The sequence below is a fragment of the Bactrocera neohumeralis genome, chromosome 5, assembly GCF_024586455.1.
Source record: "Bactrocera neohumeralis isolate Rockhampton chromosome 5, APGP_CSIRO_Bneo_wtdbg2-racon-allhic-juicebox.fasta_v2, whole genome shotgun sequence".
NCBI classification, from domain to species: domain Eukaryota; kingdom Metazoa; phylum Arthropoda; class Insecta; order Diptera; family Tephritidae; genus Bactrocera; species Bactrocera neohumeralis.
Window position 1 is genome coordinate 59,764,500 of NC_065922.1, and position 21,257 is coordinate 59,785,756.

General features: G+C 32.8%; 1 protein-coding gene across 3 annotated transcripts; it reads right to left on the reverse strand.

Moving 5' to 3' along the window:
* Positions 1 to 4,473: 4,473 nt before the first annotated feature.
* On the reverse strand, positions 4,474 to 20,506 carry LOC126760160 (retinoblastoma family protein). 3 transcript variants are annotated; one of them, XM_050475613.1, is made up of 16 exons: positions 20,148 to 20,506; positions 19,944 to 20,083; positions 19,690 to 19,878; positions 18,909 to 19,266; positions 16,801 to 16,966; positions 13,157 to 13,179; positions 12,951 to 13,093; positions 9,483 to 10,009; positions 6,879 to 6,971; positions 6,741 to 6,826; positions 6,504 to 6,683; positions 6,319 to 6,433; positions 5,100 to 5,203; positions 4,895 to 5,047; positions 4,660 to 4,832; positions 4,474 to 4,604 (listed from the first exon to the last, which is right to left on the reverse strand). In XM_050475613.1, exons 1-15 carry the CDS (start codon positions 20,277 to 20,279, stop codon positions 4,662 to 4,664), a joined length of 2,580 nt encoding a protein of 859 aa, XP_050331570.1. In that variant the 5' UTR covers positions 20,280 to 20,506; the 3' UTR covers positions 4,474 to 4,604; positions 4,660 to 4,661. The 3 variants fall into 3 exon arrangements, with proteins under 3 accessions (XP_050331570.1, XP_050331571.1, XP_050331569.1); XM_050475614.1 differs by having other exon boundaries at positions 4,474 to 4,832; positions 4,895 to 5,044; XM_050475612.1 differs by having other exon boundaries at positions 4,474 to 4,832.
* Positions 20,507 to 21,257: the final 751 nt, after the last annotated feature.

Genomic DNA, 21,257 nt, shown 5'->3' on the forward strand with positions numbered 1-21,257 from the left:
TTATTAACATTTCCTAACCAAACAAAATATGTCTGGTTAAAAAAGTTGTGATTCCAGCTGACACTCACCTAAGTAAAATATGCAAATTTTTTCACCAAATTGTATAGGTGCTACCGCTTTCAACACAACTATGTCGTTTGAATAAGGAAATGTCGAATGAGCGTTTGGTTCACAACAGTGGTTAATCTTGCTTTGAAGTAGATAAATCCAGCACTCTCGGTGAGAAGAAATTCGCCCGCGACTTTAACGAATACAATTGTTGTTAACTTACATTCACCCTATTTATTCTAAATATCATCAATATGGCTATGTTCGTAAATGCATCATGACGCGCATCATGACGATTGCATAACAAACAGAACGTTCGGAAATGCCAATATTGCAGCACTGCAATAATCAAGCGTTCAAAAAGACAACACTTCTATCAGCTGTCACGCATAATTTCTATCAAAAAATTGTTTACTGCGTTTAACTACGATGTCTGACGAAAAGTAAGTGCAAAACTGTTTTATTTTAATTTTTGTATTGAAATTAAGTTAAATTATGTTAATAATAATTGTATAAATTATTATTTTTAAATTTTTAGTGAAAATCTCAGTAATGCAGAGACACAGTTATTGCTGAAAGTACGGTTGAATATGGAGGACGAGTTTAAATCGGGTAGAAGGAAAAAAAATGTATTGTGGAAGAAAGTTGTGACCGAAGTTAAAAATGTAAATGAAAACAATAAAAATTAAAATGAAGTTCATCAGAAAAAGTAATAAAAAAATTATTCAAATAAAGGAAGGTGAGGTAAAGTAAATTTTTTATGATGAAAACAGAGTGGTAAAATAGTTTCTTCTATCGATACCATTGATATCATCTGAATCAACACGGCGAATGGAGGCATCTTGAATTCCTTCGATTTCATTGTTGGTTTCCATATCGGCATGTGTTATTGTATCGTTAATATGTTCAGAATAACCTCCCTTATTTATGATAAAATTGTGTAAGATAGCGCAAGCGAGTATTACATTAGATGTGGCTTTAATGCTCGAAGCTTCAATATAATTTAAAATTTTAAACTGTTTCTTAAAAATCCCGAAAGTTTGTTCTATAAATACTTTGTCTTTTAAAAGACAAACATTTGTACCTACAAATTTTTCTTTTTGATTTCAATACCCTTCTTTTTCTTAAATTTAAAGAAAATCTATCATTTCTTTGCTCAAAAATTTCGTCTAGTGTTAGTTTCAGCAAAATTTCCATTTTAGTATTATACGCGTTCAAAAATGCAAACAAATGTATCTGCAAATTGTCAAAAATTGTATAAGAAGTATCAAACGTCAAACTTGCAGTGTTGCTACTGTTGCTTATGCTGCAAGTCATGATGCATTTACGAACATAGCCTATATTCATCAAGCTTTGTCTCATAATATTCGGACATTGATAAATCACTCACTTTTTCCTCCATTCCGCCGACGGACTCGTCGCAATGCCTGGACTATTTGTGCCAATCCAGACATGATATTCTTATGATTCTTGAAGAATAATGCCAAATATATCTACTTGGCTTTAATAAGTATATTTAATTACACTTTTAAACAAGGTACACATATTTCCTTTAGTATGGAAACAGTCATTTGTAATCACTTTGCGTAAAAGTGGATTTAAGATATACATTGAAAAATATAGGGGTATTACAAAACAGTACTAGTATCAGTATTATCTAAACTTTTTGAATCTATCATTTCAGACCATATAACCTTTTCGATTTCTCCTCTAATTTCTTTTCCTCGGCATAGATTTTGTAAAGGGAAATCTACACTAACGAATTTACTTGCATTTGTGCACGATGTATCATTGAATTTTAGGGAACACATGGACACGGATGTTACATATACTGGCTTTAGTAAAAGTTTCGATATAACAAATCTCTCGACTCTCGTAGATAACCTTGATGACCTTGTCGACCAGCTTGTCAAGCTCTTCGTCTTACTCATTTCGGCCTCTCTCTTTTTTTGTTTACAAAGGCGTCTCGCCTTCCTTTTCAATTCTCGGTATCTATCCTATCCCGCACGGCAGTCTGTTTTCTCTCCACTTCGACACGGCAATCCTCATCGTACCAGCTGTTCTTTTGCGTTTTCCGAAAACCAATGATTTCGTGTGCAGAAGTACGTAAGAAGCTTGAAATGCCGGCCCTCAGTTCACTTATACCGAGTTGTTGACGAGTGCTCTCAGAGAGCAGGAGTGCGAGTCGAGTATAAAATCGTTCAGTTCTCTGTTGTGATTGCAGGTTCTCGACGTCGAACCTTTCTTGTGTTTGTTGACGTGCGTTTTTTGCTACACAGAGGCGGGTGGATATCTTGAAGAAAATGGCTTTGATGCGGATTGTGGCTAGACGTTCATCCACCGGGATGAATGCCAGGACTCGGCAGCGGAGTCTCTTTCCAACCCCGAGTCCCACATCGAGTTTGAGCTCCTTTGGATGACCATTGTAGTAAATACCAAAAGGACCTACTCGTCTCAGTCCTTGTCCATTCCATCGCACTTCTTGGACGACGGTGATGTCAGCTTTTACTCTTACGAGGACATCAACCAGGTACGCAACCGCACCTTCTCAATAAGGGACCGGACCGTACTGCTGAATACGTTTGCAGTGGTTGTCATTCAAAGATGGGGTCTCTCATTCGAGGCTGTTTTCTACTTTTCATTGGGGAAGTGTTTTTTTAAGTGGCGAGTCAACCTTGGGTACAGATGTTTTTAGGCTGCCCAAAGGGTACTTATACCCGGTTTCACAGTCCATACTTGAGTTGTGCCCAAATAAAATCTTAGCTAAGCATTGTTGCAGACTGAGTAGTCGTTTGCGCTTCACAGTCAATGCAATTTTCATAAAATTTCATTATGATATATGACAACGTTATGGGCAACATGTATTTTACAAATGTCATTCATAAAAATATGTTTGAAATATTTAAATTATAACAGACAATACATAAATTTGCGAGGAGAGTTATATTAAAAATGGACGAGAACAAAAAAAGAACCCCGAATTTCACCGCTAGCGAGTCGGAGCACCTATTGGAACTGGTGGAAATCCCAAACCGATTCCATATTTTATCACAAAAAATAATTTCTTATTTCTTATTATTTTTCTTTTAACAAATAACTGAAAATTCAAAACAATTCCAAACAAAAATCAGCTGTTACTTAAGCACTGATTAAGTCTCCCATTTTCAGTACTTAAGTATGAACTGTAAAACACTATTTTCCTGTTTTATCTTAAGCACAACTTAAGTATGAACTGTGAAACAGGACATTAGTCTAAAAACGGAAGTCATGAGCTGCTTGAGCCTTTTGTAAAAGAATCGTTTTTGGCCATGCCCAAGTAAATGGCGCTCTGAGAATTTTCCTCACTTGCGTGAACTTTTACACATGACTCCATCCTACGGTATTTAGTCGCAATGGAATTCTAAAAATAATTTTATTTAACACAAAAAGTATAATTCCAAGAAAGTGTAGCTTGTAGCACAACAAATTTTTCTAGATATGAATTTGTACAAAATAACTGATTAAAATAGTTTTAAATTATAAACAAAATAGTATTTTTTGCTGGGTTTATGTTCCAAACACTTTCCACCGTCCCATTTTTACTATATCCAAATATCAGTTTTCCTTTTCCAGTTTCGGGATTTTCCTAACAAGTTCAAAAAATTTTTCTTTTGTATGTATTTATACAAAATAAGTGATTAAAATAGTTTAAAATGATAAATAAAATAGTTTTGTGCAAGCATTTTTGTGTTACTCTAGTCAATGTTAATGGCACAGAGTTTAAAAGCGTAATACCAAAAAAAAAAGTTGATTAATTTTTTTTAATACCATCCCATATTTAACAAATTGATTCTATAATCCAAAATATTCTATTTTGATATTATTTTAATTTATTTTAAAATAGTTACCACATCAAATCGATTCAAAATTTTCTCTTAGGTTTTTACCACCCTTTTTAACAAAAAAGGGAAATCAGAAATAAGGGAAAGACTGAAAAATAATAAGGCCTTAGTAATTATAAAAAATATATTTGTACAACATCAAATGTAAACATCGTTATTTATAAATAGCTAATACTATTGACATGAACTGCATCGACAACTAAAGCGAATCTTACTAAAGTACATGCAATTTGTACATAAATTTATATACGTTACTTATATCTAATTTTGTTTAGTTTTGATTATGCTTGTAAAATTAAAAAATGCTGTTAGCTATATTTTCCAATATTTATCCTGTACTTATTCCCACTAGTTTGGTTCATTTTCTTCAGAACACTTCGTTCAAAGTATATCTCATTTATCGATTCACGTTTAATTTATTTTTTAAGATACGACTGTTCTGCTGTCATGTCTAATGACAAGTGAACTTTAAATTATCCACTTTATTAGCTGGAAAAATAACTTACCAAATATTTTTTCCAATTAAAATTATATTCATAATAAGTTGATATCGTAATGTTTGTATATATAGTATATATATGTATATATTGTCTCTTATTTATATTTTGAGTAATTGAGGAATTTCTTCTTAAGCTTTCATTTGCATCGTTTTATATCAGCTATTTCAGCAAATTGCTGCAAGAACCACAAATCAGTTGACTGAATCGAGTTGTATATTAATTAAAATTACATTCACTTTATATCTTCTTGTCTATCTTGTAAAACTCCTCTATATTTTTCTAAATATATTGGCGTTTTCTTCGGAATTTTACTTTCAATGATAGGTCCATCACTGCTATCGAAATCAGTAAAAGGTAAATTTCTTTTACCTCTACGTATAACACAATTTAGTTCCTCAAGGTTCTAGTAGAAAAAATAAGAGATAGATAGTATCGAAATTATTTTAAGGCATAACAGTAACTTACTTTCCCCGGACTTTTAGAAAATTCATATGTTAGAACCGGTGAATGTGAATGCTCGGATTTTTCCATTCTCGACACTGTTATAAGATTATTAGATAATTTTCGCGGATATGACTGCTTCTCCGTGGGATGTGGGGACAAGGGCACATTTTGCTGCTGAAATTTTGAATATTTTAGTTTATTCGATATAACTAAATGCATAACTTACCGCTTGTTGTCTCCCACTAAAGTTAAGTGCGTAAGGGGTTAAATTCTTAACGAATATGTTATTATAAAAATATATTATATCGCGATATTTAGCATGTGATCCATCTGAAAATAAAATACAATTCATTGCAATAAAATTCGTCGCGAGTCCGTAAAAATTTTTAATAATTATAAAATATAGATTCTTCACAGTTTTTTGTTGACCCAAAAATTACTGGGATTGAATTATTGAAAATATATTATATACAAACGGAACGATTATTTTATTTTCGGCATATCAACATAACAAAAAAAGCCAAACTCACCGAAACATGTATACATTTTATTTGTTTTAACAAATATTAACGGTTACCACAAATCATGGCAATAGGCGGGTACCGGGGTTTTTCGTATTTTTAAACGGCATTTAAAATTTGAATTTTGTATTTTTTATTTATTTTAATTACTTAAATTCGTCAATATATATATTTTTTTAATTTGGTTGTGAAGAATTTTCTTAATATTTATATTCATGTAGCTGAATACTTTTATAGGTATAGGTAAAACACTCAAATTTTATCAAAATGGGTTCTGTTTTTTTGTTATGCAGGCAATTTATGCCATTTATGATTTGAAAACAAAATTGTCAATGGACAAATGGCCACCATGACCCGGTGCAATATTACAGCTATAGTGCGCTGAAAGTTATTCACGAGCGTTGCTGGTTGATTGGTTTAAACCTTTGATTTAAGATAACGCTCGCTTTTGATGGTAATGGCATTTCCTGTCTCATTTCGATTATGCTTCTTCATCCAAATCTGCACTTTTCGGTAAATTTTTAGGAATGCAATTGCATTTCCTAAAACATATAAGGCTTAAAAGCGCCAATATTGTTTGTTGTTAAGCCAGAATTTTCGGATAAAGTGTAGTAAAAATCTTGGACAATTTCTAAGCGTTGTACAAAGTGAAACGTGGCATGGTGAAATGACAAATCTTACTGAACACACTGATAAAATTTGACACGAATCCGAAACAAACGCCGTCATCTCTATTGCTGGATGCTAAATAATACAAAATATTTATTTGACTGGTACACTGACAACTACACTATTTTCCGTATATAATAAGAGCATATAGTAAACAAGAAATATTCACATATACTTTGTAAATGAATGTATCGTCTCAAATGAAAACAAATAACTCGAAAATTACAAGACTCTTTATGCATTTTTCTGACTTACTTTCTTCTTCTGCTGCTTCAATAAGAACTTCTCTGTATGTGCGACTTTGTGCTTGAGGTTGTTTTCTGTAAAATTTCATTATATCCGTAAATGACTTAAATTTTATATCTTGCACCTATAAAAAAAAAGGTGGAAATTGTAAGATTTATATGTATATATATATATATATATGTATATATACGAACCCTTATATATAAATAAATTCCACACATTATCATTTGATCCAGATGACGGTCTTGCATCAACTCAGTTCTTTGGGTAATTGAATATTCAAAAAGTGTCCACAACTTATTCAAATGTGGTTCTTCTGCCAACATAAGTTCACGACACAACTCTTTCAACCTAATCCATGCAAGTTTATAGAACTGTAATTAAAAAAGCTCAATACTAAACTACAAAAATAGCATTTAATATTAACATACTTTCCTACAAAATATTGTCAATGACGCGGTGCGCCTTGATCCATCAACCTGTTTTTTAACAATAGTTTCTTTTGCGTTAGAGCTTTCTAAAATTTAAAACTTATTACTCGCAAATAAATTGAAAATTGTAAGTTTCACCTCTCGCGCTATTAAAGAGATCTCTCCGGGTCGACTCATTGACAATTGTAGAACTAAAGGTTTCATATGCTGAGCAATTTGGAGACTGCTGTACTAAAATTGAAAGAACAAATTGAACTTACATAAAAAATCGATTAATTATGTTCTATATTCTATAAAAAGTATATAAGAATATATGATAGCAATATGCGAGTTTATTTTCTATCACCGACTATATCCGAAATTATTTTTAAGTTTACACTTATAATTTCTAACTTTTAAAGGAATAACTTCGGGTGAAACCGAACATTTTATACTCTTGCAACTTGCAGGAAACAGGGAAATACCTCAAAATGTAAAACGTCAAAAAGAAGATCGGAATCCAAGCAATTTTTTTTAAGTTTGTTAGAAAAACGAAAATCATTATACTATGTAGTATATAGGAATTGGGGTATCGACCCGATTTTATCTATTTTTATATGCCATATACCAAAAATTTGTTTCCTGGGTTTCATTAAGCTATCTTATATACAATCACATGGAGTAAAGACATGTTCGAAAATCTTATTAGATATATGAGGGGTCAGGGAAGTATTGACCCGATTCCGCCCATTTTGCATACACAGAGATACTCTGCATTTGCAAATTGCAATTGCATATCCCATACATTGACCGATATTTTCGGACAAAAGTCAAAAGACTTGAACAGTTTTGTTTGGATGGCTTGCTTTAAAATAATTATTAGTGGAAATTATTATTCTGGAAAGTGAAAGAATCAAATGGAATTTAAAATTGTGTTATATGGGAAGTAGGCGCGGTTGTAATCAGTAGTACGACCATTGTCCAATTTTCACCCCGGCTTCCATAAATCCTTTTCATTTCGGAGGAAAGTTTTAACGTCTTTGACATATTTAGTATTATTTATTGCGCTTTTAGTAGTTTTTACCCGAAACGTTATAAGTGGAGTGAGCTGGGTTATCATTCGATTTCATCCATTTTCATACTGTCGGTAGGACTTCTTATTATATTTGAGCTGGGTAAATTTGGTTGTTGTAGTTTTAGAGGTTTAGGAGGAATGTAGACTAAATTATTAGAGGGCGTGGTCACGCCTACTTTATCAAAATTTTTTGCTCATAGGTGCCTCTTGCTACTGCGGTCCCCTGTGCCAAATTACAGTTTTTTATATTAATGTATTCTTTAGTTTTGGCACTTTATGGCAAGTTTCATCAATGATATATCTCAATTTTTACTTAAGTTACAGCTTGCACGGACGGCCAGACAGTCACCCAGATTTAAACTTTTCTCATCCTGATCAGTTATACATATATTTATAACTCTATATCTATCTCGCTTAGTTTTAGGTGACACGTACAACCGTTGGGTGAACAAAACTATACTCTGTAGCAACAGGTTGAAAGAGTATACAAAGTTAATTGCCGCTAAATCAAAACAAAGTGTAATTTTAGGCGACCCTTTAGCTAGATGCGTATTTTACAATTCAACCCTTGTCATTATGATTTAAATAATACATAAATTGCAATTTAATATAATATGTAACAATAAATAAGCGACTAACATATTAATATAACGGGTGATCCATTTCGAAGTTTCGTACTTTTTTAAAGAAAAAATACAGAAACTTCAAATTTAATGGGGAATGGTTATTATTATTAGTTGAAAGAACAATTTTTGGCATTTATTCTTTGAAGATTATGTCTTCCAAATGTTGGGCGCGGCTACGTTTCTGATGGTTCACCCAAGGCCTGTTATATCACACGATCATGGTGGTCAATCGACCCAACCACAACGTGAAATTATCTGCTCACCGAAGTGTTCTCTCAATAAATCCATTGATTGATTTGAAGTGTGAGAAGTGGTGCCGTCTTGTTGAAACCAAATGTCGCCGGCATCAAATAGTCGGTCATGGCGCAATAACGGTGGCCATTGAAGGTCACGTCCTCAACGGCGTCATTTTTGAAGAAATATGGACTGATAATTCCACCGGCCCACAACCCATTCCAAACCGATGTTTTTTCTTTTCTGCTCTTAAATCTTTTCAAATTGCTCTTCGTCTCAAATGTGGCAATTACATACCCATTGAGCCAGAAATAGGCCTCATCGCTGAACAAAATTTCGAAAACATCGTATCTTTTTAGAACTTTTCAAGAGCCCATAGAGCGAAGCGATGTTGCTTGGGAAGGTCGAGCGGCTTCAGTTTTGCACAAGCCGCTTTATATACGTTTCGAATTTAACATCTCGATGTGAAATGCACTAAGTCGTTCCATATGTCAATCCGAGTTGCTGCGAACGGCGCCGAATCGACTCTCAACGGTCTTCGTGTACACTCTCAGCTACCACTGCTATGTTTTTTCACTGCCTGCTGTACATGGTCTATTCGGTCGACCATAAGTTGAACGAAGCGCGCGAACACATTCCTTACGGAACGTGAATTTTCGTAATAAAGTTGAACGATTCGTAAACATTGTTCAGGCGTAAGTCTTTCCATGATTAAATGCCAAACAATACCAAACAAAAACAACCTGACAGTGGTTGTCAAAAAAAAAAAAGTTGAAAAAAGTACCTCCACTTGGATCACCCGTCACATAACAATATTTAAAAACTTACTCTGAGACTGATTTCGTTTTGCTAAATTATCAACATCTACATCAGACCAAGTTGGCAACGCAGAAGTTCTAATGATGTCCCAAAGAGGTGATTCACTTTTCCAAGCTAATGATTCAAGGCAAGTCTCTTCAATGTAATTTAAATGTTTAATTAATGGACGCGACAGTAGTTCATCATGACTTCTTACAACTATTTCTATAATCTTATGAAAATGGTATGCAGATATGTTGAAGCACGTTAACACCCATGGAAATTTCTTTTGAGATTGATATGCATCAAGCACAATTTCAACACAGCATACAATGAGCGTTGTTATGAAAGTTTCAGTGCCTAATAATATTTTGATATTTATATTAGGTTTCGTTCTAGTTTCTACTCGTAAAATTTTATCCAATAAATAAAAAAATAACGATTCTGCTGTCTTAAACCGGTTACCGACGTCTGCATTATTTAAAGCAGATGTGAATTCATTTTGCATTTTATTCAATTTTTCATAAATCCTGTTTAAAGTTTCCACACCAGCTTGCCTGTAGAAAAAGAGAGAAGAGTACACAATATATGTTTAAATTAATATTCTAGTATAACCTTGAAATTAGCTATGAAAATTTTATGTTTTACGCAATTTTTATTTAAGAGCTAAATTACGGTTGAAGTATGATCGGACTTCAACTTATTTTGGTACTAGCATACAAATAAACTTCAACTCTTTAAGGGGATATACCAGTGTAAACCATGAAAAATTGGGCGATTTCGTGATGAAAGTACTCGATAGAATATTTCGAAGATGTTTGGACATATTTCCTATACAATGACCTTTTCGTTAGTCGTTTTGTGAAGCTCTAAAAGTGATTTCTTCGATTTTTACTATGCCTGAATTTATTGAACAAAGAAGTGCGATAATGCACCATCTCATACTGCATTGATTATTCGTGATCATTTCGCCACATTTTCAACTAATATCGTGCCGCAACCACCGCATTCGCCTGATTTGCCTTCGTGTAACTTCTGGCTACTCAGCAAATTCACATGACCACTCCGAGGACACCGTTTTGACTTAATTGAAGATATAAAAGATGAATCGAAGAAGACTCTGATGGCCATCACGACGGAGGATTTTTCCAAATGATATGACGACTGGAAAATTTGTTGGCATACATAAGTATATTGCAGAGGGAGGGGATTAATTTAAAGGAGACGAAATGGACAAAATTCACCTTTCAATTTGATCACAGTAGTAAATCAAAACGTATGTCATTTTTTTACTTATTTTAATTAATTTGTTTAAATGTGTCGATTAAAAATTTTCAGCTGTTTCACTATCTCTCAATTTAGGTTGCCAACATCAATCACACTTCGACTGAACTTAGTTGAACTTCGCAATACCAAAAACGAGTTTGGTTGATCTGAAGTTGAATGGCCTTAACTTCAATTCGGGTTGAAACCGCAATAGGTGTTTTATTTTTAATTTTAACTCTAAAGCTTTAACTGTCGAAATTCTGTAATTATATAATATGCTTTCAACGAAAAATCTTGAAGCAACAAAATACTTTTGTATTCCTATACCGTTCAATATGCTCATGTATCAACGATAAAATCATGATTGAAGTTGTTTATTAATTTTCATAACTGGAACTCATATAACACGATAAGTTACGTAATTATTTTGAAAAAAGGCAAGCCTAAGAATAATTTGTTTTTTTTTTTTTTGGATTTTGAAAATATTTTTATCAGAAAGCTGAGATTTTTTTACATAAAATTGTATAACTTCAAAATTTTGTGAACTCCATTTTCAGGTCGTTAAGAAATAGTAATTTTTTTGTTTGATCGGAATAAGGGTACAAAACCATGTCGCCAATTGATGCAATGGCCCATATGTATTTCATATTGTAAGTTAAGAGATAGTTCCCCGCATTGAATTTAAAAACTACATGAAGCATTTAATTTTGTATCCAGGATTGTATGCATTCACAAATAGGGTACTTCTTCATTTCTCTTTGCACCCCTTTCAAAATATCGGTATTGATTCTATTAACCACTTAATTTTTTTGTGCCAATATTGGTCTTATGCACAGTCACTGATCACAACTAAGATCATTTCCTACCAATTCAAAAAATTATCTTGAAAATGAAATATAAGTTAGGTAGGAGCGGCATGCAGCGCTAATACGCAAACGAGTGCGAGTTTCGGAACTGTCTATTGGAAATTATAAAGGTAAAAAAGTGGTGCTTTTATACCAAAATTTAAAAATTACTTTAGTAAAACTGTTTTTTCGCTTGCATAACCAGACATTTTGTATTTGAATTTCTAATGTTACTTGGTAAGTTCTAGAAATGAGTTGCTTAGTTCAGTTAGTTGAGTGCTAAGTTGCAATTGAAGTGCGAATGTTGCCGCGTACGCTTTCGACTTTATACAACGAAATTGTAGTCCGTATACATGTTGATGGTGAAAAATACAAAGGTATGTACTTACATACATACATACATTTACATATGTGCTATGTATTATGTCATTTATGTAAGCATCCAGTAAAAAACTTACCTTCACATTAATAATTATAATAGGCATATATTAAACATCAGAGAGTTGCAATGAGTATGATAATTCAGATCAGTCGTTCAATCAAGTCGATCATACCGACCAGCGTCAACTGATTTGATGCAACATGAACAATCTGTTCTTCGGAATTCACGATCGAGTAAACGGTATGGTGTAGCGGTAGCAAAAAATTGGGAGCGGTATGAGAGCAGAGCACTTCATTTTTAGCTATTGCTACAGCTATAGTTTTTTACCTAACAAAACTCCGAGCAGAGCAGAGCACATACTTTTACATTGTTCTGCTATGGCTCTGCCAGAGATAAAGAGATGTCCAACTCATCGCCCATTGGAAGTGAGAGAGCAATTGCTAAACGTCAAAACCTCCTGAACTCGATCAGCTGTTAAAGTTCAAAGTTAAGAAAACACGAAATATAGATCTATTTGATGAAATGTTTTGTCATGTGATGCATCATTGTATTAATTTTAAATGGAAAATTATTAAAAACTTTTACTAATTGAGAGCTAACAAGCTTAATGCCCTTATTAAGTATTGAATGTTTAAAAGTCAGTTATTTTAATATAGTATGCGTAACCAAAAATATGGATAATCTGCAGTAGATAAACTAAACTGCAACAATGTTTTTTGTTTACATTATTAGCTGAAAATAACGGGAAATTTTCAATTATCTTTTCATCAAATGTACACTTCTACACACCACGAGTCAGACTCGTGATAATCATGTTAGGCACAGAAATTGTACCACGAATCAGACTCGTGGAAATACGTCAAGGGGTTAAAGAGTTACTATTCAGAATTATGGAACTCATAATCATATGATCAAAAAAAAAGAGTAGCAGATTTAGCACATAGACACATTTATGTTTGTTTTTATAATGAGTAATTTAAATATAATTTAATGTAAAAAGGATACCTTATAAAATCAGATGGTCCGGAAATTTTTGCAATATCTTTAAGTTTCTTTACATTATTAGTTGCACTGGCTACCGGTTCTGGAACATCTTCTTTGTTTGGCAAAATATGTTTACGAGTGTAAGGCGTCTGTGGATTTGTAACCTTTCAAAACAAAATATAACATAGTTTAATACGACTCTACCAAAAGAAACGCGTTTTACTTACAGAATGACCTTCCACACCAGCATCTGTAAAACAGTTCAATTAGGTTACATACACATACATACAGTGGTGTTCTTATAATTAGAAACGACTTTGCTGGATATAGTTTTCTTCATTTATTTTAAAAATTTAGATTGCCACATTAAAACTATAAATTGGAATCAACAAAGTAACACATTTTATTTGAGACTAGCTGACCCCGCAGCCGTTGTCCTGCGTGAAATTATATGCTTTGAAATGAAAAAAAGTTGAAATTATATTGTGTCGAAAATGATTTAATTTCGATTTTTCTACATTTTTTTAATGTAGCACAGCTTAATAAACATAATTTTTTTGATTTCTGTTCTGGTGCGTAAATATACAAAGAAGATTCGTTTCCAACTCGTCAACACGCCACATATATCTGGCCAATTTTCCCTGGAAATTGAATACGTTTGAAATGAAATGGCTGTCCCTTGTATTCGATAACTGCGTCATAATTAGTCGGGTTCCATTACACAGTTTCGGCGCATGAAGATTGTGAAACATAATAATGACAGATCCAACTTTGAGAAGCAAATGATACCAAGGCTCTCCAAAGAATTTGGAAATTTCACTGGATAATTTACGGTTTCGTCTTTCTTGTCAAGACGATCGATCGATTTATATGAGCGCAAACCTCCCGGAATTTGACTTTGAATCTTCCAGTTTAAGTCATTAACATCGGTATTTTTGGCAACTAAAGTTGCGCGTGCACTCAAGCAATTGCAGTTACGATAATTTTGATAATGTGCGGATAAACATTCGTGATGAGTTCATCTCCCGTTGAAGTAAATTGACAAAAGGGATATGAAATTGATATCAAACCACTGGAAGTATCAACCGAAATTTGCCCATTTCCGATTCTTAGCGAATACAATGCAAAATGTCATCGGCAATGTCATTTTTTCGTATCCCATAATTAACGCGAATTTGAAGGCTGATATGTCGAAATGATCTTCACGAAAACTATGCGAACTTCAGTGGAATGCGAAGTAACTATTGCATTGTCCTTCGTCTGTTTCCAGTGATTAGCATGTTCCAGCAAACGCAACTGCTGGCATACACAAAGCGCTTTATTGCGGTTCACATATCGACCCATTTGATACTGCTGATCTCATATTGCTCAAGGCCAATAACCGCTATGTTGCTTTCTTTGGTGACGTACTTGCAAACGTATTTGATCAATTTCACCAATTTATAATATTCAACATTGACATGAGTTTTGAATGTGAATTAGACAAAAGTGGCGAATATGGTACGATCCATATGTTTTCAACTTCGATGTGTTGTTAACGTCGATATTCACGCCTCTAAATGCTAAATGTTCTGCCATTGTCGTCTGGTGAGCGATGCCGATACAGTGAATATCCATCATTTCCCATTTCCGTTTCCGAAAGAAAAGCACATGAGTAGTGTTTCGTGCATTTATTGTCAGACATACAAACCAAAGTGGGATTGTAAGGTTCCCAAAGTCCATGAACTATATTGGTTTTCACCACTTCGTATAATTCTGGATCTATCTCTGAATCAGGAATTTCCGCTGAAATGATTTCATCAATTTGATCTGGTGTAATCACCATCCGCATCCAAAGAAGAATGTGTGCGTACGCAACAGAATACATTCAGCATCTAACAGCACCATATATACCATAGGTTGCTTCAAGATAAAGACCGTCAAACATCGCAGCTATTGTTAAAAAAGTCGTGCTGTGATATCGTTACGATCTCTAGCTGATTGACCGCGATCCATAATTCCGCACGTATGTCATCGCATTTTGGGAGTACTTCTTGCCTTTCTTTGGGCTGCCATACGTTGATGGCAAAAATAACGCCGACAAATATTAGCGCGACCTCTTCGTGGCTTCGTAACGAATTTCAATCAGTAATTGATCACTTCGTCTGAAACACACATAAAGTTTTCACTGAATAATTTTCAATAATTTTTCCTTTGTACATATGTATGTATGTATGTAACGTTTGTATGGGGAAAAGAAAAAGGCTGTTTTTAGGGGTTTTCCGGAAATTTTTCTCGCCGTAAAAACCATCTTTGAACTTCAACGAACATTTAAGAAAAAGAATTGGCCAAATTGGTCCAGGCGTTATTGAGTTATGAGCGTACATACATTTTGGCGGTTCATTTTTATTTATATAGATTTACATAAAAAAACAACAGCAATAATTATATTTTTAAGAAAATGAGGTAAACACAAAGAACACCAAATTCAGTTTGGTCATATAATTAGAAACGACAGTAAGAACTTAAAAATATTTATATAAAATTGAAAAAATTTATTAAATTTTTTAGTATTTTATTGGACACCCCTTATTTTTAACAGCATTGTCTAGCCTTCGCGGTCAACTTCGGATTGGATTGGATTGTTGGCATGTTTGCACTTATATTGCTGTTCCTAATTTGTGGAACCATTTGAAACCACTCGCCATTATTTCGCGTTTTTATGTCCTCAAGATCTCGTATTACAATTTCCCATAGGTTTTCAATTGGGTTTAGACCAGCACTTTGCGGAGGCCAATCCAAAACATCAATATTTTTATCCGAAAGCCAGCTTTTCACTAACCTTGAAGTGTGTTTTGGGTCATTATCGTGTATGTAATGTAATGGACTGGCATATTTTCAAAGGAATAAGGTTCCTTTACATTCTCCAGAATGGTTTTATATTGATGTTGGTCCATTATTCCTTGAACACGCACAATTGGGCCAACACCACGAGAGGAAAGGCTCCCCAAACCATGACAGATCCGCCACCGTGTTTTACTGTTTTCACAGTGTATCTGGGATTTAACGCCATGTTGGGAGAACGTCTTACATACGATTTTCTGTCGGACTGGAATAAATTGAACCCAGATTCGTCACTCCAGAGAATTCTATTCCAGTATTGCGGACTTTTCTTCAGCATTTCCTTTGAAAATCGTAATTGCTTCTTAATATTTTTTTGATACAAGCGCTGTTTTTTTGCGCAATGCAGTCCCGACTCCTGTAAACGCCTTCTTATCGTTTGAGCTGAGATTTCTACATTAACTTCTTGTTCAACTTCAGCCTTTATTTTACGCCAAGTCATGAAAGGGTTATTCTTGGTCGTCCTACAAATTACCCGGTATTCTACTAGAGTGTTTTTTCTAGGTCTGAACTTTCTGGTAGGGGTTTCAAATTTCTTTGTTTTTTATACAAATGAATAGCTTTGTGCGATGGCTGACATTGACAATTTTTCCTTTTGATAGCACCTTACAATTAACTCTCTCATTTCGGGAGTACATGTTTTTAATTGAACGTTGTTTAATTGAGGTATACTCAATTTATCGCTAAGTTCAAAAAATCCGAGAATCAAAAGAAAAAACTGCGCGTTTCTAATTGCGTGGCCAGCCAAGAAACACAAACCGGGAAATAATTTTAATTTTTTTAATAACGAATCAGCAAATAGTCACATGTTTATTTAACAATAACGTTCATAGTCTACACTACGAATAACGGGGCTTATAATTTACAGTGCGCGTCTTAAAAAAGTATACAGTGTTTAGTTTTTTTTATAACATATCATTTCTAATTATAAGGCCACCACTGTATACATATACATATATATCTCAGTAATCATTTTTATAATTTCACTCACCTGAACTGCCTTTCCTATAATTAGGATTGCTAAGCAAGATTCTTTCATCGAATTCCCCAACACTGAGTACATACTGCTCATAAGCACTATTTAGAGATTTTACATTTCGTTCGAAGTTTTCATTAGAAATGATTCCCAAAAACGTATTCTCGTCTCCATGTATTGTCTGCAATTAAAAATTTTAAGTAAGGGTACACTAAATTACATATACAAATGTACATACATTAGAGCGGGTCGACTATTTTTTTCTTTAAAATCGCATACGTGGGAAATATTCTACGAATCATTCTGAACATCTTTTCCTAAGAGAATATAGGTCTAAAGGTTGTTTCGAGCCAGCGATTTTTTAAGGGATCGAAGCGATTTTTCTTTTGTTTCTTTATCGGATAGTATACACTATAATAAATATTCTCTCAATTTTTGAAATCGAAATTCTATTTATTACGGTCGCTACGAACAGAGTGGGGAACACTGCAACTGTTTTTCTGAAAGGAAGAGTTTTAAAGATATCTAGTTCTAATTTGGAGAGAACATTTTTAACGTATTCGCTTTCGCGCTATGGAAGCTTTTATTTTTTTTTTTCTTTTTTTTACGAAAAATTTTCAAAAAAGGGCAGAATTCGATACTTTTTGTTCAAAACGCCGCCATTTTGTCTAATTTAAAAAAAAAAAGCTTACATAGCGCGATAGCGACTTTCCTACAGATTAATAATCTTTTTGAAATTTTTGTTTTAGACCAAAAATATGGCCGCAATCGTGGACATCGTATAGAAACTTTTTTTACATGTCATCTCAACAATTTATTTAACTATTATACACCCAATAAATAAATATAAAAAATATAATTTTGTATTCGCCATGAATGTATTTATTTAAAAAAAGTTGATTCTAACATTAAAAAAAATGGCGCAAGTCTGCGATGTTTCGGAGAGTCACACTGAGACGATCCCTTAAGTGAAGTTTATTTTTAAAATTTTGTCAGTTCTTGAGATATCTGAATGAAATTTAATACATAGCCACTTTTCGAGATTATATTAATCATTTGTCAGGTTTGGCCAGATCGGACAACTATATACACATATCTCCCATACAACCGATAATTAAGTTATCTTATTTTCCGGTAGCCTGCCTTTAATTAAAAGGCTAAGAGCACGTAAGTTTGCAGAATTATTCTAGACATGACAAATGATCAATAGTTTCAAGCAGATTTCAAAAAAATTGACGAATAAATTTTTATATGAAAAAATTCAAATTCACTTAAAAATCGCCGGCCCGAAACCGGTTTTAGACCCATATTCTTTTTGACAAAGTTGTTCAGAATGATCCTTAGAATATTTCCAGCATTCGCGATTTTTCAGTTATTTGGATCCCTGTAAATCAATCCGCTCTACAGTATATACATACATATATGGCAGCATAAAAATAAAAAAATTTAATTTATGTCAAGAAAGATTGCTGAAAAAGTAAGGATTTCAGAAATAGTGCCGTACTAAAATTTATGATCTGGTCATAATTCAAGTTTTCTACATTAAAAAATACGCTTTGCCACAGATGACAGAACGATTTCAAAATCTAATCAACTTGTATGGCAGCAATATGCTATAATAGAATCCGGCCCGAACAATTTATTCGCATATTGAAGAGTTGTAGTGAATATATGTATATAATATATTCCATATATTCATGGCAAATTTTTATTGTGATGGTTGTAACTCTCGATCCGCTTTTCCAGTTTTTGGATACCATTGTTATACCTTACCACAAAAAATACGATAATTAATAATTTACTTTCTTAAATAATGTATAATCTAGAATTAATTTGCAAAATTAAAAAAATTATGTAGTGTTCCATAATTAAGCAGTAATTTGAATTAGTTATTAGTATCATTCTTTAACATAAATTGTAATATGAAATTTTCTGTACGTTCAATTGAAATAAATGAACTATCTTTAGAGAATATAAGTGCAAAATTTTTAAGAAATCTTTTTTTTTTAATTGTAAAATTTGTTTTTCTTATTTTTTGTTTACAAAAGTACATATATCTACTCAGAATTATATATTCACACATTTATTTTTATATTTCATATGGATGTAAAATATATCTTTACCTTTATTTTGAAAAACTTCGTAAAAATTCTTTTACAGTGATTTTCTTTCATGTCTTTTGCATCATTAGGCAAAGCGCCAGCTAAATTGCAGAGCGCTCCTATTATACAATGGTTGTGAAGTTGTTGGGAATCATATAAGGACGTGCCCCATTTTTCCGGGAAACCTACAAAATTCCGATTGACGAGATCTATACGATTTTCTCCTAAAACATTTATGTATATCAGATCTATGCAACAAAGCAACAAATGAAAGGACGTCACAATATCCATGTTGTAACTAGGTTCTTCGTTCTTTGCACATAAATATAGACACCAACATAAATCATATAGCTTCTTTGACGAACATCTTGCAACAGACCTTAAAATAAAAATTAAATGCAATTTGTTAGTAATATTTTTACAAACTCTAATTACTCGAACAACATTCTTCCTTGCTGAACTCTAATGGGTTTTTTTTTGCATTACGTTGTCATAAAAATTTATTTATACGAATCTTGACAATTATTTATATTGAAAAAGCTCCACATTTACTTGAACAACATGCGAAGAAATAATGAATAATTTTAGAAGCCTTAAGTGGAAATTTACACAATAATCATTGAATTGTGAATTATTATTTTTTTGGCTCTTAAACCTTAACATAATTCTAAACCTAAAAATATTTGTAACAAATAAAATTTAATGTAGTATATTCCAAAATAATTAAAATTTCTTAAATTTAATGTATTATTCTTATTAGGTTTTATTATTTTAGTTAAATTTTGTTACTGTGCATAAATACCTGTACTTTGTATTTTTTTTATCATTTGGAGATGAAATGAATAACTTTTCGAAAATATCATTGTATCTACAGTAGAGATGAAATGTTATCCCAGGAGTTCGTTCCAATCTTTCGATTTGACGTAGAAAACTGCATGGTAAATTAGCCATTTCATGCCAAACTTTTATTTTCAATATAAATTCGGATATACTATTAAAGAAATTAAATGATAATAAAAAAACAGTTTGAAATGTAAGTTTAATTAAGTACTATACCTTATTTCACAACAACGAAGCATTTTGTTAAGAGAAATGCAATTGCCCATAACTATTGCATTAGATTCACCCACTGTAGGTGTGTAAGATAATCTACACGCAGCATACAAAGCACAACAAAACCAATGTAAAGGTTCACCCTATTTATAAAATGAGCATGAGAAACAATGTTCATTTCCCTGATTTAGAACGTTGAATTGGTACCTCTAATGTTGACCGCTGCAACACCTCCTCGAACATTTTCCACGACATATCTTCTGTTTCCCGATCCATATTAAGTTCCCTACACAAGTCTTCATATTGGGAACGCAAGTTAGCAGCCTTATTAACCGACATTTTTATAGTTATTTACACTTATTATTTACTTCAACTCAAAGACCCGCCCAAATGAATATATCACTTAAAATGCAAGCCAAATAAAAGTATACGAAACTTGGCCTTGTCGAACCATTACCAAACTATTATCACTGTTTTCACTGCCAGAATAATATATGTATTTTGTTTCCCAATGACACAGTCCTTTTTATTACTAATGCATCAAATATATACATAAATATCTATATGTAAATTCACAATTTTCTGAGCTGATGTAAATGTCACAAAAAGGCGGGAAACAAAATCGTTGCCACATATTCTGAAAGTGAACCAATTTGTCTTATAGTGCAATTCTGTAAGCAGTTCTAGCAGTCCCTAATTGAGACATTTTGAGGTAAAGTCTCAATTTGCGACTAGTTATTATTCACTAAACAGTCTCTAGCGTTGGTCTCAAATTTGAGACCTGATAGTTAGTAGGTCATAAAACTAAAAAGAACTCTTGTTTGCCATTTTGAATATACTCAATAAAGATCATCATAGATATTAATCGATCGTCGTTTTTTTTATATTTTTTAAGCAACTCAAACATGAAAAGGTTAAAAATAAATAAATTTTACATAAATTTCGTAAATATTATGAAACAAAGTCAACATATATTTATATTTTTATTGGTAATTATGTTTTTTGACTATGTTATAGAAAATTTATTATTTGTCATGGAAGTATTTATTTTCATTCCTGTGTAAACACATCTCTGAATAATGAAATGTAATAGATTTTGTGACTGTCACTTACATAATAGCAAAATCGTCTCAAGTCACAAAAATTGTTTCTAACTTTACATCTCAAATTTAGAGACTTGCGACTGTATCACAGTACAGAATCGCTGGGTACATTTAATTTCTTCACTAATCAGTCCGTTCTCACTGCCGTTGGACAGATGATAAAACAGCTGTTTTGCCATTCAAGAACTCACATCGCTTAATATTTATTTTATAT

What these genes read in the sequence shown, in the direction of transcription:
- LOC126760160 (XM_050475613.1), bottom strand. Translation starts at nt 20,279, where the DNA reads ATGTCGGTTAATAAGGCTGCTAACTTGCGTTCCCAATATGAAGACTTG. An exon ending in CTTCGTTGTTGTGAAATAAG is followed by an intron (nt 19,879 to 19,943) that starts GTATAGTACTTA and finishes TTTCTTTAATAG; the next exon opens with TATATCCGAATTTATATTGA. An exon ending in AAAACGAAATCAGTCTCAGA is followed by an intron (nt 6,972 to 9,482) that starts GTAAGTTTTTAA and finishes TTTCAATTTTAG; the next exon opens with TACAGCAGTCTCCAAATTGC.